The sequence below is a fragment of the Panthera tigris genome, chromosome E3 (assembly GCF_018350195.1).
Source record: "Panthera tigris isolate Pti1 chromosome E3, P.tigris_Pti1_mat1.1, whole genome shotgun sequence".
NCBI lineage: Eukaryota > Metazoa > Chordata > Mammalia > Carnivora > Felidae > Panthera > Panthera tigris.
Genome location: NC_056675.1, coordinates 31201216 through 31228853, shown reverse-complemented (window position 1 = coordinate 31228853; position 27638 = coordinate 31201216). Strand labels below are relative to the sequence as shown.

Genomic DNA, 27638 nt, shown 5'->3' with positions numbered 1-27638 from the left:
CAGCTTAGCAAATGTAAAGAGAGTTCTTCTACAAGCGAAATAGCAAGCTTTTGGCTGCCTCATATCCCCAGTGACCCCATTTTCTGTGCTGGCAGCAGCACTCAGAAGGCAGAAGTACAGGCTGTGAGCCCGGCCCCGAAGCTCTTCGCTCTCGGCCCCGGGGGAGACTGCGGACGGCAAGGCTTTGTGGAGCGTGCCTGGTTCCGGTGTGCTTGGGATTTGTGGTTCTCTGTCCCCGGAGGGCCCGGCGCTCTGACTTCTCGGTCCCCCTCCCTTGTCTCGCCACGTTCAAGCCTCTCCTGAGGAGGCTTGTCGGTCCCTTCCCTTGGGCGTCCGCTAAACCAGATTCCCCTTCTGTCACAGCTCTGCTGACTGTGCTTGGATCTTACTCTTCATGGATGCGTCTCACTCGCTCGGCTTCTTGTTGTTACGGTTGCCAGAGACCTGTCCTAACACGATTTTGGCGCTCTTGCAGCCAAGTTGATTGGCCCCCATAACGGACTCTTGGAGGGGCGGTGGCTGGATACGGGTGCCCCGGCGACAATCGAGGACGCCACCTCCCTGCCTCTCCTAGCTCGCTCCCTCACCCTGGTGTTGTTCTCAGCAGGTGTCACGTGGCAGGGGCTCCAGGCCTCCGTCCTGGCAGCTCCATAAGTCCAGCTGAAGGTGTGGGATGGGGTCTTGATGGCCTTGGTGGGGGCGGGGGCCGGTGGGACCCCGGCTGGGGCTGCCGTCGTGCACATTGGAGGTGGGCACATGATGGTTTCCCAAAACCTTCGTGCTGTGACAGTAGACAGGATGGAGATGCCAGGCCGCCCAGGCAGCTGATGCCCGCTCACACACCGTAAGAGCGGGGAGCTCTGGCTGCCTGGATTATGTAGTCGGGCCCTTGGCGGAGTCCTGGCCAATGAATCCCACGCGCTGAACAGAGTTGTCACGTGAAGATAACTTGGATCCCGGTGGCTTCTGTGATGGTGTGGTTCGGTGGCACAAATGACCCGAGTGATTTGTATCGAGCACGGGCCTGTGCAGTGAACAGGAACATGTGTTATTTTAGCGTCTCTGCTTGCCAAATGGGGAGCACGCTTCCCTGGACGGTGTCGGCCTTCTCGAGTTCACGGTTCCCTGGCACCGAGTCCTGCTTTATGTCCCTCAAGAGGGCCGTCTAGAGACGTGTGCACACCTGCGGAGCGGCCCTTGCCTGTTGAGCCAACATGGAAAGACGGAACTCATGTTTTTCAGCGTGTTCTTTCGTCGTTCTTACCCCTTGACAAAGGGCTCTCTTCCCGGAGGGATTCAGATGTTGGCGTCCTTGAGGGTGCCTGTGTGTCCTGCGGGGCTCCAGTCTGAGAATGGGGTGCGTGCCAGGTGCCGTCCTGAGTTGGGTTACGCAGGACCTTTCCCCACAGACAGACGTAAACGTGTGATCCGGTCCCCAGCTGGCCCACCTCACCCTTTTGACCCAAGTAGATGTCACTGAGTGGCACGAAGAAAATCGTGAGAATATACCCCTGCTCCGTCTAAAAATGCCACCAGTGGATGCCTCCAGTGGCCCTGGGTTCTCGTCTCTCGTTTGAGAGATAAGAAACCTGAAGCTCAGAGAGGTGATGTTATTCCGCCAGTGACATGAGATGACAAAGTGAGGAGGTCAGACTACATTCATTCATTCATTCATTCAGCACCTTTTCGTCAGGTGCCCGTGGTGGCTCTGCAGTAATGCAGGAGCTGGGCTTGTTGCTGCGAACGAGAACTTCCCTCCTGGGGGGCTCACGGTCCAGGTCCAGACCCAGTCCTGTCTGACTTCACATCTCTGTCTGTCTTTGTCACAGTATCCTCTGATGAGGATTTCCTCCCGAGCAGGTGGTAAGGCCCTCCTTGGGCCGCTTCCCGCATCCCCCACAGAGCTTGCTTTCGGGGGACTGGGCAGGAGTGGGGCGCTCCCGTGATGTCGCATGGCTCTTGCATGTTGATTGCGGAAAGAGCACGTTTAACTAGAGCCGTCGGGTTGTCCTGAGAGCCCCGGCAGAGTCCTAACAGCAGCCACTGGACTGGAGGCATCCGGCCTGCCTGTGCCCCGTGCCTTTCGCTGTCATTTCCCTGCCCGTAATGCTGTGTCGTGGGAGTGCTTCTTTCCTCGTGTAGCTGGTGGGTCTGTTGGTTAACCATTGGCGGGGGGAGGGGGGTCATTTTTCAGAGACCCTTTTAGGAAAGATAAAAACAAAGGGATCATTGCTTTCAGCCAAAAAAAAAAAAAAAATAAGGAGTAAATTGTATTTCAAAGAGAGTGTCTCTTCTGAAACCCCCCTTCCACATTTTTAAAAGTTTTGGCTGAAGAGTGGCATGACAGGGTGTGTATGTTGATTTAAAACCCTCCCTCAGGAGATCTTTGGGATGGGCTGTTTCAAAAGGAAGCACAGCATAGATGAACCTTCTTAACTTGGGGCAGCTCCAGTGTAAGGGCTTGTTCACAGGCCTTTTTGTTTTGAAGTTTTTTAAATGTTTGTTTATTTTTGAGAGAGAGGGTACAAGCGAGGGAGGGGAAGAGAGAGAAGGCGACACAGAATCCAAAGCGGGCTCCGGGCTCTGAGCTGTCAGCACAGAGCCAGACGTGGGCCTCGAACTCAAGGACCACGAGATCATGACCTGAGCTGAAGTCGGATGCTCAACCGACTGAGCCACGCAGATGCCCCTAAACTTAAAAAGTGTTTAATTGATTTTACTGACAGTGTTCAGCAACCAAGACATTCCCCATAAAATCTTTGAATTCCAATTTCTCTTGAAAAAACGTGGAAAGATCCATGAGGAGTGGGTCTGTGCTTGCTTGGGGCTAAGTATCTGCTGCCCCTTCTCTAGGAGGTGGTCCCCTGTCTGGCCTGATTGTGTAGCTGTTTACCTGCCTGGCCCCTGTGGGCATTTGCTGTAAATGATCAGCCTCTGAATCCCTTTTAAAGCAAGAGTTTCTCAGGTTTGATTTCATATACAGACTTGGAGGTATGTCATTCACTCAAGATTGATTGAGCAACTATGTGCCAGAAGATGGAATCTGCCAAGGTGCCTCTAGGGACATGGACCGCTGTCTCCTGACTCTTTCTGTGGGAAATGACTTAAATTGTAACAGGGAGAGGCCAGCAGCACCCTCAGCAGCAATCCCCACGGTGGATGACCCATGGAAGCACGGTTTCTGTGGACCGTCCGGGCTCAGTCATGTTTGTCTTACACGGCTGGGCCGTAGGTCATAGGTCTCTGAGAGCCTTGGACTCCAGGCAGGCCTGGGGCGTGGTGGGAAGGTTCTTGCAGACATGGAGGAGAATCGGTTTTACTTGGAACTGTCGCTGGGTGAAGAATTCGCTCGCCAGTCAAAGAAGGTTCCGTGCAGCGGTGTTCATTCGTCCCGGTAGTAGCCGCTAGTGCTGCGAGAGTGTGTGTCCTGGTGTCGGAGCGCTCGGTGCCTCACTCAGATCGCGTCAGTTGCTTTGTATGGTCGCCCCATCCTGCGGCTACCACGGTTATCCAGGTCTCACTTGCCAGGATGTCAGGGCCCGGCGAGCATCCGTCATGCCCGAGCTCCTACAGCTCGCAGCTGGCGGGATTGGGGTTTTAACCTGGCCGTGGCACCTGCCCCCTCCACCCTCTCCTGCCTCCGTTCGCAAACATTGCAGGTCTGGGGGCGAGGACACTTTGTCTTTGTTGAACCATTATATTCAAAGAAGAACCGGTTGGCGTTCAGTGAGGTAGAAAAACAATATTTACGTTTCAGATCAAGTTAAAGGAGACCATCACCAGAGACCCAGAGGCACTGACTGTTCATAGAGCAGGAAGCAGAAGGTTGGGATTACCTAGTGTTGCAGTCTTTCAGCTCTTAGGGAGCAAGTTTTGTTTCGGATTTCACTGTAACACAGGTAGAGTCACGGTATTCAAAACACAGTCTCTGCTCAGCATCCCAGGATGGCATGGGAGCCGGAAATAAATTTGACTGCAGAAGCATTCTTGTCAGGAAAAACAGCAAAAAAACAGAAACCAAAACTTGCAGTGGGGGATGTGAAGCTCTGTTCGCCCTCAGCTTTATCCGTTCAGATTGGCCTGGGCGTGTTGGCCCGCCTCACTGGCTGCTCCTTTCATAGTGTTGACTCTAATACTGTAGAATTTTATTCTCTTATCGAAAAGTGATTGCGATCCTGTGTTTTCTTTGTTTCCGGGGTTTGTGCTGAAACGAGTGACTTGTGTACTTTCTTAAAGGGTATTTTGAAAGGGTGGCAAATGACAAATCCTCGATCCTCCCATTGTAGACGAAGAAGACCGCCGTGCAAGGAAGTGCTCTTTCCTGTAGCCGTACCCTGAGGCGGGCATTAGTGGAAGCCACAGAAGGCAAAGGGACTGAACAGTAACTGAAAACCAGGATTGGCCAGGCTCTTGAGGGTTTTCTCTCAATTTTACCTTCGTAACCACCCTAGGGAGCAGTTAGCAGTAGCCTCTTTTATAGACAAGGACCCTGAGTACATGACATTGAACGTAAGTTGTGTCACCTGTTCAGGGTCAGCGAGTGCCTGATGGAGCTGGCATCCAGATCTAGGTTTGTCTTCCCTCCGAAAGCCCCGTTCACGTCACAGTGCCACGTTGTCCCCAGAGCTACTAGCCCGAGATCTTTCAAGGTTCCCAATGAGGGTCTGCCTTTCCCAAGGCACCATTTTTGACTCTGCTTTCAGCACAGAGCGGTCTTTGCGGAACGTCCTAGAAAAGGCCGCGGCAGGTGAGGCACAGTCCGGCAGCTCGGGAGTGGTCACCAAGGCACCCACGTCCCTCGCTGTTGTCCACTGAGCTCCCAGGGTGTGCACCTCCGTGCCTGGACGGCACCTCCTGGCAGCTCTGGAGCTCCCAGCCTCGGGTCATACCATCCGCAGGGAGGAGGAGCCCACCAGTCTTTCCAGAAGCCTCTGCAGCCGTCTCCTGCCTTCTCCTGCACTCTGATGTGGCTGTCCCTGAGCCAGTCACTTGGGATAGGGGCGACATCAGTCCTGCCAGATGCCTGTGGTGAGAAATGGCGCAGGGACCGTTTCACTCGTTGAGTCGTAAGAACTCGTCGTCATCTGCGTTACAGAAATATCTCCTTTGGATCTGTCCTTTGCCCCTGGCACGGCTGGCTGCATAGTCTGCAGGGCCCAGTGCAGAATGAAAATGCAGGCCTTTGTTGGAAAAGTAGGATGGAAGCGTCTTCCTGCCTTCCACCCTTTCCCTCTCTCTTGACCTGTCAGCGTGGTTTTTAAAGTTTTTATTGGCCCTTGAACGTCGCGTTCCCTTGGGGACCCTCAGACTCCTTGTGACTGTGGACCCTCGCAGGCACCAGGAGCCCAGTGCCATGGCGTGACCTGCGCGGGCCTGTGCCGTACCCGGGCCCCGTCGGGAGCGGAGCCTGGCGGCCCTTCCTAGGTGGGGGCCGGGAAGCAGGCAGCCAGGACTCCGCATGTCCCTCTGCTCGTGCACACACCCCACTGCCCCTCACGCTTCGCTCAGCATCAGTTCACAGGTGAAATTACTAAGAATTTCAAGGTGCTGAGCACAGAGCTTCAAGCCCCGAGCGAAGGGCCCACCACGCTGGTCACGTACCCGTGAAGTCGGCCCTCGACCGTTGACTTGGTTTGCGGTCATTTCCATAGCAAGTGACACGTGGTCTCCTTTTGTTTTAGTTTCTGGATTCCGCAAAGGCAAGTCCAGGTTGCATTGTGAGGAAGAGGAGTCCGTGCTGGGCGGTCGTTCGCAGAGTTCACGGCAGGGAGACGCCTTCAGAAGGCCAGAGGCCGTGTGTGTGGGCGTCAGGTGTTGTCACCGGATGGGGGAGACGCGGGGATGGTGGCTGTCGCCACTGTATTGGTTCAGACGTGCTTGTTGCAATAGAACAGCTTTCCCCCGAAGACCCTACCTTGGCACAGTGAGTGCGTCGACCAGTCTGCTCCTCTGAGTGGGGGCTCTGCATCCTTTCTGTAGAGAGAAGCTCCTACCTCCCTTTGCATCCAGGCACGGGCTCAATGTGGTCCCGGTCCTAGAACACCTCCCCCTCAGGCAGAGCCCTGATGGGGTCCAGCCCCATCCCCACCCCCGGCCCATCCCCAGGATCCTCCTGGGATGATTGCTGTTTTCCCGTACCGAAGCCAGTGACAGTTGGTGTGTTCGTGCCCCTGGGAGAGCAGCGGGTCGTGTTGAAAGACCTGTTTTAATTGTTGGTTTCTGGCCTGACCTACAAAGCAACACGCGCCTGCCTTAGTGTATTGGTGCTGAAGTCACACGCCCGTGCCTTCTCCAGGACAAATGGCGCCGAGACAGGGGACACCTGCACAGCTGCCCCCGCCCTTCCGACTAACTTTGCCGAAGCAGGAACATGAAGTTCAGGTTGGTGTGGAGGGAGGTGCCCCACGTGGGGAATCAGACAGACCTGGCTTCGAGTCTGACCAGCAGGTGGCTGTCTGTTACTTGAGCAGTGTGGGTCTCCGTTTTCTTGTCGGTTAAACGAGGGAGGAGGAGTCCTCCCCGCTCGTGCGACGGATTGTGCACGCCGCTCACCTAAGGCAGGCACAGTCAGCTGTGTCCACCGGTCTCCCGGGCTCGCTCGAGTGTTGGCTTCGATGGCTGGAGCCCCCGTGAGGAGCCTACCCCGGGGGACTGTGCTGGGGCCTCACGTCCAAGCGTGGCCGACGTCCCAGAACCCTGACACCAGAGGGAGTGGAGTCCAGAGACGTCCTGCTCTGACCTGACTGACACGGAAATGCCGTTGGCGTTGTTTCCGTTTCACAGATGGCGAGTGCCTTTGCCGGGCACGCCAGCCACACTGGGTCCTGCCTCTCTGAAGCTTATGTCGTAGCACAGGGAAGACACTAAAAACAAGTTGTCCAATCAAGAAGGTAGTCTAGGGGTTTTTTTTCTGTGCAAAAAAAACCAAACAAATGCCTCCCACGCTTAGTGGTTTTAGACATCTTGTTGTTCTGTGGCAAGGTTTGCCATTCGGCATGTGAATGTGCCGGCCTGTTCCCCTTTGGGCCTGAGGGCCTCGCTGGCCAGGGGCCGCACACGGCCCTCCGTTCCAGGTCACTGGGGCGTCCCCTTAGGACAGCTCACACGTGTCCGCCGCTGGGAGGCGGAGAGGGTGAGAGCGAGACGGGGTCAGTCTTCTGTAACTTCCCTTAGCGGTGGGGTCGCAGAACTTGTGCCATGAGCTGTTGGGAAGTCGTCCCTGGGTGCAGCCCACACGTAAAGGGAAGGGGCGACCTGAAGGCCCGAGGGGCACAGAACCCCGTCTTGTTGGGAAGAGGCTCTGTAGACGGGGTGGTCAGGGAACACCACCCCCAGGAGGTAACGTGTGCGCTGGGTTCTCCGTCATGGGACGGAAGAGCAAGGAGGCTTGAGGGAGACTCTGCGATGGGGCAGGGCTCAGCAGAGGGACCGGGAGACCATCGTATCAGGGCGTAGTGAGTTAAAAACAAAAAAAAAGTGTGAGGATAGGCTGGGAGGGTTGGCAGGGACCAGCCTTTGCTTGTAGCGATCTTGTGGTCACAGGGAGCTCACCACCTTACAGAGCAGCCTGTCCCGTTGAGGGGTAAAGGTCGACATCAGGAGTTTTGCTCTCACGTTGGGCTGGGACTGGTCGTCTTTGCACTGGCTGCAGGTTCCTGGCCCTGGTCCTCTGTACCTGAGTCACAGACACGAACCTGGCGAGCCTCCCGCATGCAGTGCAGAGGGCCGGGCATCACGGGATTTATACTGAGGTCAGCCTGACAGTGTCCCTGAGCTGGGGGAGCTTCCGGGGCCGGAGAGAAGGATCCAGGCACAAGGTGGAGGCCGCAGGAGCCGCTCTGTAGGAGACGCGTGGCCCGCTGAGGTGTGAAGGCAGAGTGATCACGCCCCGTGGACAGGTGGGTAGAGGCTTCTGGACGAGAGAGCCCCGAAGGCGTCTGCCTTGTGGGCTGCCACACGGAGATCCTCCCTGTGCAGGATGCGAGCCGTGACCTCAGGAAAGCAGTGCACGGGCTGTTGGCACAGACGGGGTGGGGCTGGACGTGGTTCGTGCCTGGGAGGGTCCGGGTCGGTGACCCAGAGTGTCAGGGAGATTTCTCCGACATGGGAACGGTCCAGAGATGATGTCACGTTCGGAAATTCACGGCTGCCTCTGTCGAAAAGGCTCCAGAACTTTCCTTTGGCTTCAGAACCAGCCTCGGTGAGTGCGTGTGCCCCCTGGGAAGCCCGCATTCAGGAGCGGGTGGCCTCTTTTATTTTCTTCTTTGTTCCTCGCTCTTGTGTGTGGTACACTTGTAATACCCCAGGCACTGTCCTTGGAGCTCTGTGTACACGGTTTGACCGTCGACACCCCCCAGTGATCAGGCATCAGCGCCCTCCTTCAGGGTGGAGCCCCAGGCCCAGAAGCTCCATCAGCCTGCCACATCTCACACTGGGGGCCGTGGAGGTGGGTCCGCCCTGAGGCCCCCCTGCCTGCAAGCCTGCCCCCTTTCTGCTCACCTCACACCTCCTTTCCCTCGTCAAAAGTCTTGGGTCAGAAAGCATCCCTGGTGTCCGTGCAAAACATCACCACAGAAGGTGCCAGAACCCATGGAACAGGCATAGAGAGAGGCTTAGTTTTGATGTGGAAGAAGGTCCTGTAAGCAGATAGGAGTGAGGGCAGCCATGATGGTTTCACCTGCTGGGCTGTTTCGGTGACCCTCCCCCACCCAATCCCTTTATTGGTGATTTCTGAGCCTCAACGGTGTCAGGCACCACGATTTGGCTCTGAGATACAGCGGTGAACAAAAGCACAGTCCCTGCCTGAACCGCACCACCTCTGGTCTAGCGCGAGGCCCCAGTGCACCAGAAGAGGTAAGGTTGCAGGCTCAGTGCTCCGATCTGGCAAAGGAAGAGAGGGCCACCTTCCCATTGCCTTGGGTGATTCGGTGAGCTGAGCTATGTTGCCCGCAGGATAGGACCCAGGAGTCCCGGAGCCATCGACAGAACCCGTGTGAGCTGGGCCAGCCAGAGAGGAGAATCCTGGCGACGGCCTGAGGCTCATGGTTCCCACCCCACACGGGACTCTCCTCTTCCCCTGAGTGAGCTGTCTGGGTCTGTTAAGGCTGCTGAAACGATACCCCAGTGTGAGCAGCAGACCTTGGGTGCTGGAAAGTCCCCAGTCAGGGCTCCAGCGGGTCCATGTCTTGGTGAGGGCCCACCTCCTGCTTTGCAGACACCGTCTTCCTGTTTCCTCACACGGTGGAGAGAGACGGCAAGCTCTGCTGCTCCTTCTTGTAAGGACACCGCTATGGTCTGAACGTTTGTGTCCCCCCTGCACCAAAACCTAGTGCCCACGGGGGTGGTATTCGGAAGTGGGGCTTACGGGGGGCGGTTAGATCATAAGGACGAGTCCTCAGCAGTGAGGCTAGCGCCCCAATGAAAGATGCCCAAGAGCCCCCAGCCCCTTCCGCCTGCGAGCACACACTGCGAGCAATGTCACTCTGCTGCCCAGAGAAGTGCCGTCACCAAAGCCCAGCCCTGCTGTCACCCTGCTCTGGGACCTGCAGCCTCTAGAACAGTTGAGGAATACGTTTTGTTTTTTGGTTTTTGGAATTTACCCAAATACTATTCTAGCAGCTTGAATGGTGGGAGACAGGCCCGAATTCCATTCATGGGATTCCATCCTCATGACCGGTCCCCTCCCAAAGGCCCACCTCATAACGACGTCACATGCTCGGTAAGCTTGGACATAGGACTCTCGGCCGGGGACACATTCAGTCTGCGTCACTAACTTGCATTGCAGCTGGCGGTGGTGGGTGCAGATCATTCTTTGTGGAAGGAACTGTGGGGGTGCCTCATATTTACCTTCCTTTTTTTCCGTTTTAAAAAAAACTGTTAGTTTATGTTGAAAGAGAGAGAGAGAGAGTGTGTGCCAGCAGGGGAGGGGCAGAGAGAGAGAGGGAAAGAGAGAATCCCAAGCAGGTTTCACACCGCGAGTGCAGAGCCGGGTGCCAGGCTCCATCCCGTGAGCCCTGAGATCAATACCTGAGCCGAAAACAAGAGTCGGATGCTCAGCCAACTGAGCCACCCAGGTGCCCCTAGTATTTGCTTTTCTAACGCTTAAACATTTAACATTGCTCACATCTAAAAAATGCTTAGAAGTGATTTATATTCCTCTCTCTCCACGTGTTCCACACACTTATGGAGCACTTGCTGTGTGCCAGGCACTGTTTGGGGCCCTGGGGGTATGGCAGTGAACACTACCAGAATCCCTGCCCTCCTGTTGCCTACTTCTTGTGCGGACGAAGTGACCATGAAGATGCGTAATCGGCTGATAGGCAGGGTTGTACCGGAATCAGACCGAGGGTGGGGAGTGATGGGGGTAAGGGAAATAGTTTGTACAGTGTGAACGTTCAAGGTCATACTGAGATAAGCCAGGAATAAAGGTCCACGGGTGGAAGAGACAATGAGCCAGGTGGTTAATTATCTGGGGGAAGAAAGTCCTATGCAAAGGCCCTTGTGTTTAAAGAACAGAAACGAGGCCCGTAAGGCCGGAAACGGTGTCGGGGGCCGTGGTAGGAGACAAGGGCAGAGATGGAAGGGCCTGGTCAGGTCAGGCCTCCTAGGCCCTTGTTGGGACATGCCTTTAGCTCTGAGTGATGTGGGAGCTGCTGGTGGATTTTGAGCAGTGACAGTGCGGGTGCACTGGCCACTCTGTTGAAAGCAGGTGGACGGTGGGCAGGGCAGAGGGCGGTGAGACCACCTAGGGACTCTTGCAGGAGTCCCGGTGAGACAGCGTGGTGGCTTGGACCAGCGTGCTGGTGGGGAGCGGTGAGAGGGAGGGCGGCCGGTTCTAGACTTGGTTTGGAAGGAGAGCTGTCTGAGTTTGCTCTGGGTTGCGTATGGGCCACAAGAGAAGGAGGAGCCTAGGAGGATTCCAGAGTTTTTGGCCCACGCAAATGGAAGGCAGTGAATCGTCATCCGGTCTAATGGGGACATCTGCAAGGGGAGGAAAGTCAGGTTTGGTTCTCAGGCCGTTTACTTTGAAGGAAATGGGCGAGCGGTGGGATATGGGCATCCGGGCTTCCCCCGAAGATTTACAGTGATTGGTCCTCAGTGTACAGATGGTGTTTAAAACCACACGCCTGGCTGGGGGCATCGAAAGAGGTTTTCAGAATCTCCATCTGTGAGGCAGAAAGCTTGCACACATCTGAGGAGATGTTTGCACACGTGTGGAATGGAGAGGTATCATGTAACCTGTCCCATCTAGCTTCCTCGGTGATGAGGGGGGGAACGTGATCCCTACTTCCCATGGGTGTTTGTTGTAAGGCAGCCTCTCACGTGCTTCTCCGGGCTTTATGCCCTTCTGCAGACTTGCAGGCCCACAAGTCCGGGACATCCAAGCTTGTGACCTGGAAGGATTGTGTCAGGATAGGCTTGGTTCTGCTGCAGTAATGAGCACTCCCCAGTCTCAGGGGTTTAATGTAATAAAAGCGCACTTCCGTTGACACTGGGGTCCAGCACGAGCTGTCCAGGGCCAAGGGTGGGAGTGTTCTGCCCCATGAACTCACTCAGGAACCTGGGCCGCCGGAGGCTCTCCTGTTGTGCAGCCACCCCGGGTGGAGACTGTGGCCTCCTCAGTGTGGCAGTGGCACAGAGCAGCAGCCCTTGGCTGAGACTCAGAAGGGACCCGTGTGACTTCTCCCTGGAGCCCATTAGCCAGAGTAGCCAGGCGCCCGTGCCCAGCTGAGCCCGGGGCGGGAAGGTGAGCACTGGTCTCCCTGCCACGACTCCACGGTCGGTCATTGCCACCTCGGGGCTAGAGCAGCCGAGGGCTCGGGCCTTCAGGCCGCCTGCAGACCAGTGCTTTCTGCCGGTAGCGAGAGAGATTTAGGCCTCACTCCCACCCTTCCACCTTGGTACTCCGTGTTGAACAGGTGAACTGCCTTTTGCTTCTACCAGATTCTGGGGAAGGGGGCATGGTTTCGCCTGGTCACCAGTTGCTCAAGCAGTAGAAGACCCGGACGAGTCACGTTTGAGGCCCTCTGTTGGGGTCAGTTGTGGAGAAGGACTGTGTTACTGTTGCATTTATCTTCGCTAAATATGTCATGGGCTTAAGGGACCCAGAGAAAAAAGTTGCATCCCCTGTGGGCCTCTGCGGAAGGGGGAAAGGTAACTGATGTTTGCTGAGCGCCTGCTGCCAGCCGGCCATATTCTCGGTATTTCAAAGTACACAGGATCTTGGCTACATCACGAGCACCCATTGGAGGGAAGAGGGTATCATGTCCACAGTGAGATTTAGAAATGTTCAGAACTGTAAGGAATTAGTATCTCCTGTTCATGGGACACACCTGACCGAGTGTGGCCGTGGAGTCAAACCCAGTCTGTCTGCCTTGAAACTCCATGTTGTTGGTTTGTTTGCTTTCTAAACCATTCTGTCTTGTCTTTCCATTGTGAGGACCGTGGCGCATAAAGAAATCTTACAGGTGCACACATTTTCGTGTGTGACCAGAGGCTGTGAGAATCTGAATCCTAATTGCCCTGTTGTTTATTCAGCCCTCGTTGTGTCTGGACTCTTTGAATCCTAATAGCAACCCTATGACTTTACATGATTCTGTTGCCACCATCTTATAGATACAGAAGCTGAGACCCAGAGAAGCTGAATGATTTGTCCAAGGTCACCCAGCAAGTCACTGGCAGATAAGGGTTTGAACCCTGGTCTTCCAGGTCCAAGTTCATCGTCCAGACCACTACCCTACACTGCCTGCTGAAACTTGAGCACGCCCTTCCTTCTGTACAGGTGTTCATGGCCCCAGCTCACCCATGGGTAGTGACTTGGTTTCTCCACGCAGGGAGAAACTGGGCGGTCATTACCTGAAGGGGGCCTCTCTCAGCTTGAGGCGAGTGCCATGTGGTATGAGAAGGGGACTCTCCAGGGAGAAAGACTTTTTTCTGAAGCTCATAAAATTTAATGTTTTTCATTTACTGTCTTTGTTTTGAAACTTGGGCATAATACACAGAGCCGTGTTTGAAATATTCAGGAGGTCTCTGTAGTCCTTCTGAAGGAACATGATTAAGAATGCAGGCTGGACTCCCCTTATTTCTCGAAGACATTGGAATATGACAAAGAGCCATATAATTTCAGAATTTACATCTTTATATGAAATTCTGTGCTTTCCAGCACCCTGCACAATAAATGTTAAAGCAACACTCCAGGGTGAAATATTTTTTGAAGAAACCTCTGGAATGGGGAGCGAGTGTTAGATCCGTGATATCGTAGAACTTCCTGGGTCTGGCGGCTAGTTCTGCGGAGCAAGCAGCAGCTGTCCTGTGCTGAGGCCCTACTGTGTGCTGGCCTGGGTGCCCCGAAGGCTGTTCCCTGTGACAGATCCCCACCTCAGAGCTGAGCAGGCAGAGCTCAGAGCAGGGGCTTGGGGATGGGGGCCTGGGTCTCATCTTGTTCCACATGCCTCCTGTCCTGCAAGCTTCCATGTGATGTAACTTACGGACCCCTCACCAGGCCCCCAGGGGCGTCTCCTCCATGTTCGTGCCGCACCACAGGCCACACGGTGTGGGGACTGTCAGAGGCTGAATCCTGTGGAGACCGGGGGTCCCTGAGGGTCACCGCTGGTGCGGGGCACCCAGGACAGTGCGTGTGGCTAAATGAGCAAATGAAGAAGTAATTCTAGAACTGTGCGGGGAGGCGCATCTGGCCTCAGGAATAATAGCTCTATAAAATAACAACCCCAGAGCCGCAAGAGATTGTACCCGCGGTAGCTGGGAGCATGGGCTCCGGGTTTGGATTCCAAGTTCTCTGCGGATCCGTCTTGACTAGGACTTAACCTCTGTCAGCCTCGGTTTCCTCGTCTCTTCCCTGGAGACGGAGCTAGAACACAGAAACCACCAGGGCAGGGCTTTCTCTCTCGTGTTGGCTGCTGTCCACAGTACTGAAAACAGGGCCTCGTGGGCGGTAGACGGTCCGGAGAAACTCGTGGAAGGGATGAGTGTGCGCATTTTCAGGCGTCTCCAAAGAAGGGAATATGCTGTGGCCGGGCCTCACAGGTTGCCTGCGTGTGAGCTAATGAATGAGTGGGTGATGCTAAGAACCAGGTCTGGCCCGGAGTACGTGCCGAGGACCCGTTGGCTCATAGTGAGGAAGGAACCCCCCGCCCCACCCCACGCCCCCTTCGTCTTCCTCCTCCACTGCCTCTCGTGCCTGGCCTGCAGGCTGGACAAGGAGTTCTGTGCTCGGAGGTGGATGAGGCCACCGTGGAGCTGCCTTCCAACTGTGGGGTCCTTGGGAATCCGTAGTCGGCCTCTGTGAGCTGGCCTGTAACAGCGGTAGTTTTGAAAGGGGAGGCCAGCAAAGCTGTTCAACGTAATTCTGGATCCATTTCCCCAGGGTTATGTACTTGTAATGGGTTATAATTGCACCCGTTGTGTGATGCCAGGTGAACTGCATTATCTCCTGTGTTACCAGAAAGGAGACTTTGTCCTCTTCCCAACCGCTGACCCTCCCCTAATCCCGCAAAAATAAGCCCTGGGAGTTTCTGGGTCACTTGACAGTGATCCCAAGTCAGATGTATGGAGACAGAGATCTGCGCTCCATGCAGACACTGTGAATTGCGTGGGAGACAGCGTTGTCTGCTGGGTGCATGAAGACTGGCCCCACCATTGCTGCACCTCCTTCTGTGGGAGTTCCGTGTAACAAAGAGTGTGTGGATCCGGGTGTTAGCTATTGCAGTAACTACTTTGTGCTTATGGGGAAGCGTTCTATCCCCGTTGGACCTCATTTTCCTCCCCTGTGAAATGGGAGCAACAGTGGCAGCTGGCAGAATGTCTCAGGCCACTGTGTACAGTTGTACAGGTTGTATACTGCACAAGGTCATGTGCTCGGGGACCAGTAGGAGCTATATGTAGCCCATACCACGCTCACCGAGCTTAGGCTTCATGAGACTATAGCTACTCAGAATGCACACCTTTTTCTTACCTCTGCAAAAGATCCTTTATCTGTGCCCCTGCAGATGCTTCATCTGTATTAAGTGTTAGGAAAACAGTAGCCGCTTTTGCTACTGTTGATGAATCATTTATGGAGACAGTGGATGAATGGATCAGAAGAGTGGGGGAAGGAGATCAACAGAGATTTGAGTCAAGGTTTGAAGAGTAGATAGGATTGTTGGAGGGGGAGCATGTAGTCTCATTTGGTCAGTGGCCATCTTTCCCTTGAGATGCTTTCTCCCCTCCCCTTCCCGCGTCTCTGCTCCTTCTATTGGCTGTATGCTATGCCAAGGAAATTAATGGGATGCCGTTGAAAGTTACTATGAAACTTGGGGTTCTGGAGAAATTTCAATGCAGACAAAATGGTATAACATATCTCCCCATGCCCGTTGCCTGCCCACCCGGCACCTTCTCTTTGGCCAGTCCTGCTGCCTGCCGACCCTCCTTGACCACCCCCTCCGTATGATCTTGAGGTAAATTGCAGGCATCTTGTCGTGATATTTGTCCACCTCATCGACCGGTGTCAGGCAGAGAGGAGTGTGGTCTGGTTTGGGTTTTACGGGGACTATTTGAGCATCAGCTCGCGCGCAGGGCGGAGAACAAGTCGGGCAGCAGGGGCTGCCATGTTTGTCCAGGTGGGATATGAGGGTGCTTCTGACCAAGGCTTGGGGGACTGGCTGGAAGAGAGGAAACGCATCCGGAGGGGGTTCAAGCTGTAGATCGTGCGGGGCCTTTGGCACTGGCTGCTTTTGGTAGCACCTGGTTAATAGCAGGCAGCGGCTGACAGTATGGAGTACTTAGTGCACGCCAAGCTCCAGGCTGATCCCTCCTCATGTGTTAAGTCCTTTAAATGTCACAGAAGCCCTGTGACATTCACACTGTTATCAACCTCATCTTCTGGATGAGAAACTGAGGCCCAGAGAGGGAAAAGCGACTTGCCTGAAGCCTCTGCCAGGAAGGGGGAAAGGTCTCCTGGTTCTGGGCGCACGCCCTGAACACCCTGCCGGCCAGCCTCTGTGCTGATGCTCCAGCAGGACGGGGGACGGATGGCGGCACCTGTTTCAAAGCTTCGCGGCCGCATGACGCGTCTGTGCTGTTCCCGGGTGAGCGCATCTTTCATGGTTTTGTCGGGCTTTGCTCTTCCTCCTCATTTGTCTCAAGCAACCGCCGTGAAGGTGTCGGCTGCTCTCTTATTACCGCGGTTTCTCAGTATTCTGCCTTTGCTCTGGAAGGGCCATGAGCAAAGGCAGGGAAGAAAAGGTGTTATCTGGGCTGTGCGCAGCTGCTGCTCCTTGTGACCTTTCTCCGCGGCTTGCCTCTGTGTGTTCTCGGAAAGGTCGTGCGTCAAGAGAAGTGAGGACCCACGTGTTAGGGACTGGGACCCAGCAGCTCCGTGGCGGACCTGTCACAGCTACCTGAACATGTGTTTCTCAGCGACATCCCGGTATTAATTGAGCTGTTGTTAGTTCTGGGTGTTTCTTCCCCTCCCCGGCCCTCCCCCCCCCCCATGAAATCGTAATCCCAGCCAGATGTTTCCAAGTATTCCTTCTCGCCAGCTTGGAGCTGCGGGCACGGCGGGGCTCGCTACAGAGGAGGTGAAGGCAAGCTCTTTCAAACTGAACTAACCACTAGGGTTTCCTCCCCAGTCACTGCTTATCTCAGTGACTTTGCGGACAGAGCCCACACGGTCCTATCTCGGTGGCACCTGGAGGAGGGTCTGCCTCACAGGCTTCGGCCGAGGGTGTCACGTGACAGCTTCATGAGGTGCTGTCGAGGAGGCCCAGTGTCAAGGTAGCAGAGCTGCTGCCTCGCCGAGAAGGGAGGGCGCGGACGGCTCCTGGGCTCAGCCCCCCTTCCCACCAGCAGGAGCAAAGCGAAAGGAGCAAAGGAAGGAGGAAGCTGGAGAGACTGGGAAGATAGGAGACCCCGGACTGTGAGCTCTGGACTCACGCACCCCTTCTTGCAGACAATCGCTTGCCCTTTCTGAACCTTGGCTTCCTCGTCTGTATAATGGGCACAGAGCTACACTTCCCAGGCGGGTTGTATATGCTAATGTATGAGGCCCCCGCAACGCTGTCTGACCCCAGAAAGTACTTGTTGTGATCACTTAGGGCTCGTTCCCGGGGGCCGGCACTGGACAGCGGCCGAACTCTCTTTCTCTGTTCCCCATGACAAACCTGTACAGTAAGGGACAGTGTCCTCAACTGACAAAGAACATAGCAAGAATCAGAGATGTGAAATTATTTACTCGCGGTCACACAGCAGTGAGTAGACAGAGCCTGGGTTTGACCTCCACGCCCCTTATTTTTCTGTACTCCATCCTGATTTTGAACCTCCCGCAGTAATATCTGACAGCCCCTCAGAGTGTCTTCATGTGACGTCACTTGGAAACTAGTTTCCAAAACGTCTTCACAGGAAGCAACAAACACTTTGCAGAAGGCTTGCCCTGGTGCTGGGGTGCTCCCGGAATCTTCTCTGAGTTTCTCCCTTGGACCCTGAGTTCCCCAGGAGGGTCTGCCTTAGCAGGGGTTCTGACTCCCTCTGGGTGCTCTTTCCCTTACTGCCAGGGTCTCTCGGGGTGGGTGTCTGTAAAATGGTCCAAGGCCGGGCGTCTGGAGGCTCCGAGGGCGGTGGGAGGAGGTCTTCATGCTGGTGACAGCGTGCCCTGTAGAGCTGATGTGCCTTTTCCTGGAGGGTGTGTGTCTGTTGGTGCTTGTTCTTCAAGCGGGGTGTGTGTGTGTGTGACAGCACCTTGTCCCGTGGGGGGTGTGAGTGTGCCGGTGCTCTCGTCCTGGGTCCGGGTCCATCACTCCTGGCGGCCCCGTGCTGCGGAGACTGTGCTAGCATCCTGGTGATGGTGGAGGGAGAGGCAGGGGGGAGAGTCCAAAAGGAGGACTCGGAACTTTGAATCTTGGTTCTGACGCAGCCGGCTTGCCGTGTGGTCATGGGCAAGGTGTTGATTATCTTCTCTGTGCCTCAGGTTCCTTAGCTGTGAAACTCCAAGTGAAAGCATCACCTCCCAGGGAGCCATGGCATCGATGAGGTGCTTCCTAAAGCATTGCTAGAGCAGCTGTCGTGCCGAGGGATTGCCCTGTGAGCCTGACGCCCCTTCCCCACGGTCGCTGTCCAAAATGCCCCCTCATTTCTCACCTTGGGAGTCTCATGGCCCCGGCGGAGGAGGAGGAGACCGGGTCTAGAGTCGTGACCCTGGTGGGAATAAGCCCTGTGCCCTTACAGGGGGCTCTCAGCCTTTCTCAGCCCGGGCTTCCTCTGTCCACACACGGTCACAATATTGCTCTTGCTGGCTAATTTATCCATCGCCTGAAGGGCCACGTGATGGAAAGACTGTGGGCTGTGGAGCCGTGATGACTGAGTTCGTCTCAGCTGTCACTCGTGAACTCTGTGACCTGAGACAGTTTGTTCCTTAGTTCCTGAGCCCCACCTTCCTCCCCTGGAGAATGGGCATGATCAGGCAACTGTAGGAAAAGTTCAACACACGGGGGTCAAAGAAAGTGATGGCAGCTATACTTTCCCCAGAACTTCTGAGACCTGTGTCCTGGGCTGGGTCTGCATACTCATTATTTTAGTTAACTTTCCTAAATTTGTTTAGTTTTCAAGCCCAGACTGACACTGTACAAGAAAACAACACAGAGGCACCTGAGTGGATCAGTCGGTTGACCGTGTGACTCTTAATTTCCGTCCGGGTCATGAACCCAGGATTGTGGGATTGGGCTGCACATCTGGCTCTGAGGTGGGCAGGGAGCATACTTGAAATTCTCCCTCTTTCCCTCTTGCTGCAAAATAAAATTGAAAAAGAAAACACATATCCATCCGATAGACTGACAATTGATAGTGTTGGTTCTGTCTCTGTTTTTTTAAAGTTTACTTAGGGGCGCCTGGGTGGCGCAGTCGGTTAGGCGTCCGACTTCAGCCAGGTCACGATCTCGCGGTCCGTGAGTTCGAGCCCCGCGTCAGGCTCTGGGCTGATGGCTCGGAGCCTGGAGCCTGTTTCCGGTTCTGTGTCTCCCTCTCTCTCTGCCCCTCCCCCGTTCATGCTCTGTCTCTCTCTGTCCCAAAAATAAATTAAAAAAAATAAAAATAAAAAAAAAATAAAGTTTACTTATTTTGAGAGAGGCCGTGCGAGCAGGGGAAGGGCAGAGAGACAGAGAGTGAGAATCCCAAGCAGGTTGCTCGCAGTCAGCACCCGGAGCCTGATGCAGGGCTCAAACTCACAGAACTGTGAGATCGTGACCTCGGCTGAAATCAAGAGTCAGATGCTTAACCAGCTGAGCCACCCAGGTGCCCCAGTTCGTTCATTCGTTCTTTCTTTCTTTCTTTTTCTTTCTTTTTAAAGAATTCAAATCTCATCTAAAAACGATCATAGTTGGGCTTCATTTTTCATCATTAACTCATCATTGTTTCTGATAATTATTAATGCAAGGCACAACTGGGGTTTTTTCTTGAACTTCCCATTTTTTGCAGACTGACACCTATGTAAACCCCCCCCCTGCCCCTCCAAAAAAACCCCCAGAAAATCTATGGAATTCCTGGATTGCGTTGCAATATGAAATTGTGTCAAATGTTTTTAGCTCTTTACTGTGAACTTCTGTTCTTACCTAGTCCCACTCTGGTAGCCCACGGTCCGCCTTCCACATCTGGGCCCCGGTTCACGGGCCCCTCTGGGTAGCACCGGCCGCAGGCTCACTGCGCCGTTTCCGAGCGTTCCGCCCGCCACACTGCGTGTGCCAGTTGCTGCCGTTAGCGCCCTGGGGTAGTTATTCTCTGGCTCGTGGCCTGGTTCACCCCCGGGAGGAGTTGGAAGTGGACAGCCGGCAAGTGGAGACGCTTCCGTGACACCGCTGTTTTGCAAATAGGAGCGGAAAAGCTAGGTTTTCTGCAAGTCAGGACGGAGCCCAACTGCAGCTGATACCCTGTGTGTGACTTTGAAGGCAGCTCCCAGAACTGAGTGATCATCATGGCCGGTGGGGCCTTTAAAAAGTACTTGGTTGGATCTCCTACTCCCAGTGAGTCAAAATTTCTGAGGGTGAGGCCCCCAAATCTGTCTTTCTCTCTTTTTTAATGTTTTTTATTTTATTTTATTTTTGAGAGAGAGAGAGACAGAGAGAGACAGAATGCAAATGGGGGGAGGGTCAGAGAGAGGGAGACACAGAATCCGAAGCAGGCTCCAGGCTCTGAGCTGTCAGCACAGAGCCCGACACGGGGCTCGAACTCACGAGCTGTGACATCATGACCTGAGCCGAAGTCGGCCACCCAGCCAACTGAGCCACCCAGGCGCCCTCTCAAAATCTGTATTTTTCAAACACCCTCCAAGTGGCTAATGATCAGCTTGGTTCGGGAACCTCTGGCCCGCACTGCCCTGCTTCCCTCTACCCCGTGGGGCAGGCTCCTCCTCTCCTTCACCCTCGAGGGGCACAGCTTTCTTCCATAGCTCCAGGTGGAGCGCAGAGAGCGCAGATGGGGGCCTTCCGGCCTGCCACTTCCCGCCCCTGACTCTGAGACTTAGTCCCCTAGCCCCGCCTCTCTGAGCCCAAGGCTCATCTTTAGGAAGGCACGCCCAGCCTCCAGGAGGCATGTGGGCGGAGCGAGGATCCTGTGAACGGAAGGATATAACGCCTGGAAGAGGTGTGGCATGCAGTTGGTGCTCAAAAGCCAATGCAGACAGGCGGGCGCTGGCCAGGGCTTTGTCCTCACTGAGCAGGTGCAGTGTCCTCATCCCAGAGAGAGGTTCTCGAACCCTGCCTGCAGCCTGTGTACATGGGACCAAAGAAGAGCTTGTGCGTTTGATGAAACTTAGGATACTGAGACCTCTCAGTGAATGTTTTTGGATCCTTGGGGGTGTGTGACCCGAACAGCCTCAGTTGCTGTTAAAATTTGGGGGGTGTCGTGGTGTCGTTCATCAGGGAGGTGTCTAATCAGGTAGCTGAGGGAGGGAGAAACATGATTTGCTTTGAATGTGATTACATAGATCATTCTGATATCAAAGGAAATGCCAGAGGCATTTTTTAAAAAAATTTATAATTCTTTCATGATTTGGCAGGTAATTATGATAATTCCTGGGATTTTCACAGACTTAAAGGCTTTTTCACAGCCGCTTTGTTTTTGGAAATCATCTTCTCTAATGCTCCAGCTGGAATGGATTGCTCAGTCCCCTGACGTTCCAAAGGCATCGTCTTCCAAAGCCCGACTCAAATGTCACCTTCCTGATGGCACGTTCCTGCATCCCTTAGGCCAGGGATACCAAGCAGGGGTCTCCCACAGACCCAGATGCTGATTGGTTGGTAATGCCTGCCTGAGTGTTTTCTTGAGGAAGGAGTACAGCAAGCAGCTAGTGATGTCTGCCAGGGGCTGGAGGTGGGAGATAGGAGGTGAGCCTGGTGAAGTCTTACCAAGCCATGTGGTTGAGCATTTAGGTGGGTTCCAGCTGTTTGGAGTTAAACTGGTGCTTTGGGCACAGGGGCAAGTAGAGAGGCACCAGATAACTCCCAAACAGAGATTTGCCAGGTCACAGGTGAGTGATGTAAAAGTTGGATAGATGTTGCCAGATCGCCCGTGACTTAACGCTTCTTGAATCTTTCTACCTACCATCGTTGTTCTCTCTGGGGGAGGCCTTCCCTGACACCCTGTCCTCTTCCCCAGTCTTTCTCTCTCCCTGAGCTGTAAGTTTGTTTGACCCGGAGGGTGTGAACCCCATGACATACCTGCCTCCCCTCACCACACGTGGAACAGGGCCTGACACGTGGTTAGCAATTCTGTTGGTGACATTGCCTCAGTGGGGGACAAGGAGTCTGTCTCCACAGCTGAGCTCCATGGTAGAGCACGTGTGGCCCCTTGTATCCAGCTTCAGCAGGCATCCTTTTCCTTTATTTCCCTTCCATGCCATCACCCATCCTGGAAGGCCAGCTCTCCCTCACTGAGCGCTCACCATGCCCAGACACAGTGCACCCGCTCAAGGCAGCAGCTCCGTGGCCCCATGCAGTGGGTATGGTTTTGAACCCTCATTTCATAGGTGAATGGCTTTAGGCTCCTCGTCGTTAAGTGATGTGCCCTAGACCTCACTGTAAGTGATCAAGCACAGGCCTATCTTGCACCGGAATCTGAGCCTTTAACTGCCTTGTCTCAGCTGCCCACGCCACCCCAGCAACTTTGGGGCCTTTGCAACTGAAGTTTCCTCTGCTGAATGTGCCTTTCTCCTCCCTGTCTACAGGGCGTCCTCCTAGAGCTCAGCGCGTTTATGGGATGTAGATCTGTGGGTCTGAGTGACTTTAGATGCCAAAGGTGGGGGCAAGCGATGGGGGGTTAGAGAGAGGCCGGCACCAGATCTCAAAGGTGTTTGGGTTTTATTTATCTTTAGAGCAGCGAGAAGCATTGAAGGTTTTAAGCAGCAGGTGACAGCATCAGATGTTGCTTTGGGAAGATCACTGGGTCTGCTTGGTAGAGGAGGGTCTTAAAGGGTAGCTACTTAATGTCCTTCCCTCCCCCATTCCCTGCGAGTTTCTGTGGCTGCTGAAAATCAGGAATGGTCAGGTGGGACCTGTAAGCACACTTGGAGCCTAATAAAAACTCCAGCAGGCAGTGCTTGAGCTTCCTGCTTTCGTTTTTTATGATCTCCGCTTGGTCTGGAGGCTCTGGGAGACTTGAATCCATTTTTAGTTATACTGGACTTGGAAGGAGGTACTCACGGAACAGCATGCTCGGCATGGTTTGTGGAAGACGAAAGCTGTGTGTCTCAGTGCCTGTGTGTAGGGATCTCTCGTACAGAAATTCAGAGTTTCAGAGCCTGGCTGAATAACAGGGAACCTTGTAGTTTTCACGGCTGCTCGAAATGAGCGCATCGAATTTTGTCTCCTCTCTTCCCCTGGATCTCCACCCCTTCCCCCTGCCTCCTTCCCTAGTGAAATGAAAGCTTCGTCTGACACGGTCAACTCACTCTTCTGGCTGCAGAAGAGAACAGCTCGTGATAAATACCCTTTGAAGCTGGGATGTGTCGATGTTTTATGCATTTATGGAAAATTTGTTTCAACACTGGCTGCCCCTGCAAAACAAAGCAAAACAAAAACAAAGCAAAAGCCCTGCTTTGCTTTGGAAATGACAGTGGCATTTATTTAAAGCTCTATTTTGTGGGGGCACGTTGGCAGGTATTTAGCAGTGATATGGGTAGTTGTGTCACAGTTTCCTGTTTACTGTGTGGTAAATGGATTCTTAGGCCCAAGGAGGCTCATGGGGGATTTACGTGATTTCTGTGTGGAGGATCCACACACGCATTATTAGTGATACCGTGTGTGTTTGTGAAAGGCCACAAGAAGACCATCCTAAGCTTTTTTTTTTTTTTTTTTTTTTTTTAATGCAAAAGGGATAAGACAACGGGGAAATAGTAATTTTGGGTCTATATACAAGGACCCTGGTTAGGGGCTTCCTGACTTACTCTCCCGTTGTTAATTGCATGGGACTTGCAGTGTCTTTCCGGCCCTTCTCACCGTGCATGTCGCACTGGTTTGAAAGAGGTGGGCACCTGAGAGACAGGGGCCACCGTGGACAGGGTGGGGGTTCACACAGCAAGTCGAAGGAAGCCTCAGAATTTGATCGGGAGCTCGGTACGTTTCATGTTGATTGTACCACGGCTGCCTTTAGTTTCAGGCCAAGAATTTTAATTCTTTTAAAGAGCCCAAGTGATTATACCCGCTGGTAAATGGAACAGTGTTCATTATCTGGAAACTAAAAAATAAAGAAAAGTAGAAATAATGGAAAGAAAATCTGTCCCTTGACTAATGGTAATATCTTGTGTATTTCCTTTTATGCCTTTTACCTTTTATATAACGACATATCAAAAAAAAATAGAAAAAAAGGGAGGCCCTCCTTTACTCCTCCTGAGGCATCAGGACTTAGGTTAATGATCCTTTCTTTTCCCACAAAAGCGTCCTTAGATCCCTTCTTTATTCTGATGGTATGTTTTATATTTCATATATAATACTTATTACAAATGGTCTGGTAATATTTTTGTCTTGACTACTGTTTATACTAAGTACCTGGCTGCAGTCTGTGGTATGTAGGAGGGGGTCATCTCTTGGGAAAAGCAAGGACACAGGGTTAGGTGAGGGTCTCCTGGCATCTCCATTCTCAAGGGATTCTCTTTTGTGGTTGTTGTTTATTTATTTTTGAGAGAGAGAGAGAGAGAGAGTGCAAGTGGTGCTGGGGACAGAGAGGGAGGGAGGGAAGGAGAGAGAGTGAGAGAGAGAGAGAGAGAGAGAGAGAGAATCCCAAACAGGCTCCACGCCGCCAGTGCAGACCCCAGTGTAGGGTGAACCCACAAACCGTGAGATCATGAGTCCAAGTTGGACACTTAACTGACAGAGCCACCTGGGTGCCCTGGAGAGGGGTTCTCTTTAAGATACTTGCAAGATTCTTCTTTGAACGTTCCTGAAGAGCATGGCAAGAGGACGTCTCACATTTCTCTAAAAAGTTTAAATAAATTATAGTTGAATTTGATTTTAAGCCCGGTCAAGATTGCTCATGTAATCAGGGAAATTACTTTATGTTTTGGCCTTACAGGAACACATCTTTGTAAACAAATAGCTGGAAAGGTCTTTTGTTGATTCTGTACATCAATCATAGCCTACCTTATGGCAACCTCTGTTTCTGTTTCTTTGGGGTGAGCTGGGGGCATTGAATAAACGTGCAAAAATTCAAGGGCTCACCCTGGGCCACCATCAAGTGGGCTGCACGTGGGGCACGGTGGAAGTGGTAGAATCATGGCAGGTAGCCCAGTGGTCGAGAGCCAGGGTCCTGGAGTCAGTCCTTCATTAGCGGTATGACCTTGAGCTAGCTTCTTCCACTCTGTGACAGCCTTTCCCTTCTGTAAGGCAGAAATGACAACGCCTGCCTTATAGAGCCCGCGTAGCAAAGATGTTAGCAGCACGTGGAAAGGATTTCCTGGCGTTGACTAAGCAGTAATTCAGGGGTAGCTGTGCCATTGCAGTTCTGTCCGTCATCATTACTGTTCCCATCGCTTTGAGCTCTGGTTCTATTTTCTCGGGTTTCAGAACCAAGTTCCCGAGGAACAGAAATGGTCGGTCAGTCCAGCTGTACCATCAGCAGCGTAATTTTTGGCAGGCCCAACTCAGATGAGCAAGAAAGCCTTCACTAGAAAAGTGTCCATGAAGGAGAAAACCTTAGGCCCCAAATAACCTGATAGCAGCACCGTCCTGACCTTGAACGACCGACTGTAGATTCTGTAGTGTTAAAATGAACCAAGTGCAAGACATGTTCACCTTACAGGTGGATTTGCATGACTCACAGGTGAGTGGCGTTCTGTCTCCAGCCCAAACAACCTCCCGGTGCCTTGCTGACAAGTGACAGGCCCAGAGAAGGTGGGACAGGTGACCTGGGTGAGGGGAGTCTGCCCTCTGAGCCTCACCGTTCGGTGCTTGTGTGTTCCAGGTGGCGGAGATGCACGGTGAGCTGATTGAGTTCAACGAGCGCCTGCACAGGGCCCTGGTGGCCAAGGAAGCCCTCGTGTCCCAGATGAGGCAGGAGCTCATCGACCTGCGCGGGCCGGTGAGTGCTCCCCCCGGGAAGGTCCCAGCCCTGCCCTCCTGCCTGCTGTGTCGGTCTGTCTGCCCAGCCTCCGCGGCCCCCAACCCTGCTCCTCAGCTTGTTCGTTGTTGACTGTGTCAAGGGTGTAGAAGAAGAGTACAGAGATGGCCAGAGTGAGCTTCCGTGTACCCGCCGTCCAGCTGTTACATGTGCATTAACCTTCACTATGCTTGGTTTTCTTTGTGTGGAAGGGGGTAGAATAAACACGATGATACCAGTTCCATTTGAAGCCCCCCTTTGTAACGTTTCATGCCCCGGCACCCCATAATCCATATTCTGAAATGGGCGTGTAGCCTTCTCCTTCCTATTTTTATACTTTGCTACACACATACGTTTCAATTAGCAATAAGCAGTCTTGGTTCTGTTTAACTTTCACCTACATGATGTTACTGTGTAAGTCCCGTGGCCCCTTGTTTTTGCTGGTTTTTAACTCAGTTTTGTGGTTTGAGGACTGTCTCACAAAGATCTAGTACAGGATCTTTAAACTGTGGCTCTCTCGATGCTTGGGGCCACTTACGGTAGTCCCCCCATAGCCGTGGTTCCGCTTCCCGTGGTCTGGAAGCACACCACTCTCCTTCTGGTGAGTTGTGAGAAGGTCAGCGGTGGCCTCATGCTACATCACGATGCTTGCATCACTCACCCCCCTTGATCCCGTCACTTAGGCCTTGGATCATCGCACATCATCACAAGAAGAAGGGGGAGTACAGGACAGTAAGATTTTGAGAGAGGGGCTCATTCACATCTTTTATTACAGTATATTGCTAAAATTATTCAGTTATTTTCTGTTGCTAACCCCTTACTGTGCCTGATTTATAAATTAAACTTTGTCATAGGTATTCATGTGTAGTAAAAAGCACAGTATGTGTATGCTTCAGTGCTGTCCATGGCTTCAGACACCCACTTAGGATCTTGGAATGTATCCCCCGCAGATACGTAAAGGGGGCGATGGTAGTTACTTGTTGTGGGCTGTCCTATGCATCTTGGGTGTTTAGCAGCACCCCTGATTTCTACCCACTGGAGGCCAGCAGCACTCCAGGCTGTTACAGTGACCAAGAAGGCCTGCAGACATTGCCCGACGTTTCCTGAGGGGCAGGGGCCAAACCACCCTGGTTAGGAAGTCCTGGTCTAGTTCATTCACTTTCTTGACTCTAGTTCTCTATTGAACAACGTATTCCACTATTTTTTTTTTCAAAACATTTTTTAGTGTTTATTTTTGAGAGAGAGAGAGAGAGAGCTCACAAGTGGAGAAGGAGCAGAGAGAGAGGGAGACACAGAATCCGAAGCAGGCTCCAGGCTCCGAGCCATCAGCACAGAGCCCGACGCGGGGCTCGAACTCACTAACTGTGAGATCATGACTGAGCTGAAGTCAGCCACTTAACCAGCTGAGCCACCCAGGTGCCCCAGTACCACAGTATTTGTAGTCCCGTCGTGTTTGATTGGACATTTGGGTTGTTTGCATTTACTCAGCTGTCACAAACCCAGTTGGTGAGAGTGTTTCATCCTCCTGTACACGTTTATGATAGCTTCTTCATCTCGGAGCTTTTATCATGTTAAATGTCAGATGCCCATAGGTAGGCAGGTAAGTTTAAAGCATGTCCTGTATCCCTGTGAAGTAGAACTGTCCTCAGTCGAGGTCAGTTTGTTTGAAGTTCCGCACCTGATTCTCCCTTCTGTATTAATTTGAATCAAATACTGGCTGTGACTTCATCTGTACACAGCTCCGTGTAGATCTTAGAAATAGGAAACCATGAATATATTACCATCGTCCCCTGTCTGTGACCATTAGTTCCTTTATACCATCAAATATCAGTGTTCATACTTCTTACTGTTCCATACCTTTTTATAGGTTTTTAAAAATTAGGATCCACATGAGGTCCACGTGTTGTAATTGGTAATGTCCTTTATGTTTCTCTTCTTCTTAAAACCCTTGTTTGAATTTAGTAAAATATGATATAAAATTTACCATGTTAGCCAGTTTGACGTGTGCAGTTGTGTGGCTTTAGGTTCACTCACGTTGTTGTGCAGCCCACACCACCGTCTGTCTCCTG

General features: G+C 53.1%; 1 protein-coding gene across 5 annotated transcripts in view; it reads left to right on the top strand.

Annotated features, from left to right (window-relative positions):
- SNX29 (sorting nexin 29) overlaps positions 1-27638 on the top strand; it is a 495580-nt gene that overhangs the window by 295069 nt on the left and 172873 nt on the right. For all 5 annotated transcript variants that reach the window (XR_006212700.1, XM_042972465.1, XM_042972468.1 and 2 more), the window contains one exon: positions 25435-25551. Coding sequence is in view for 4 of the 5 variants with exons in the window: in XM_042972465.1 (XP_042828399.1) it covers positions 25435-25551 (117 nt within the window). In the remaining variant the exon portion in view is untranslated. The remainder of the gene's footprint in view (positions 1-25434; positions 25552-27638) is intronic.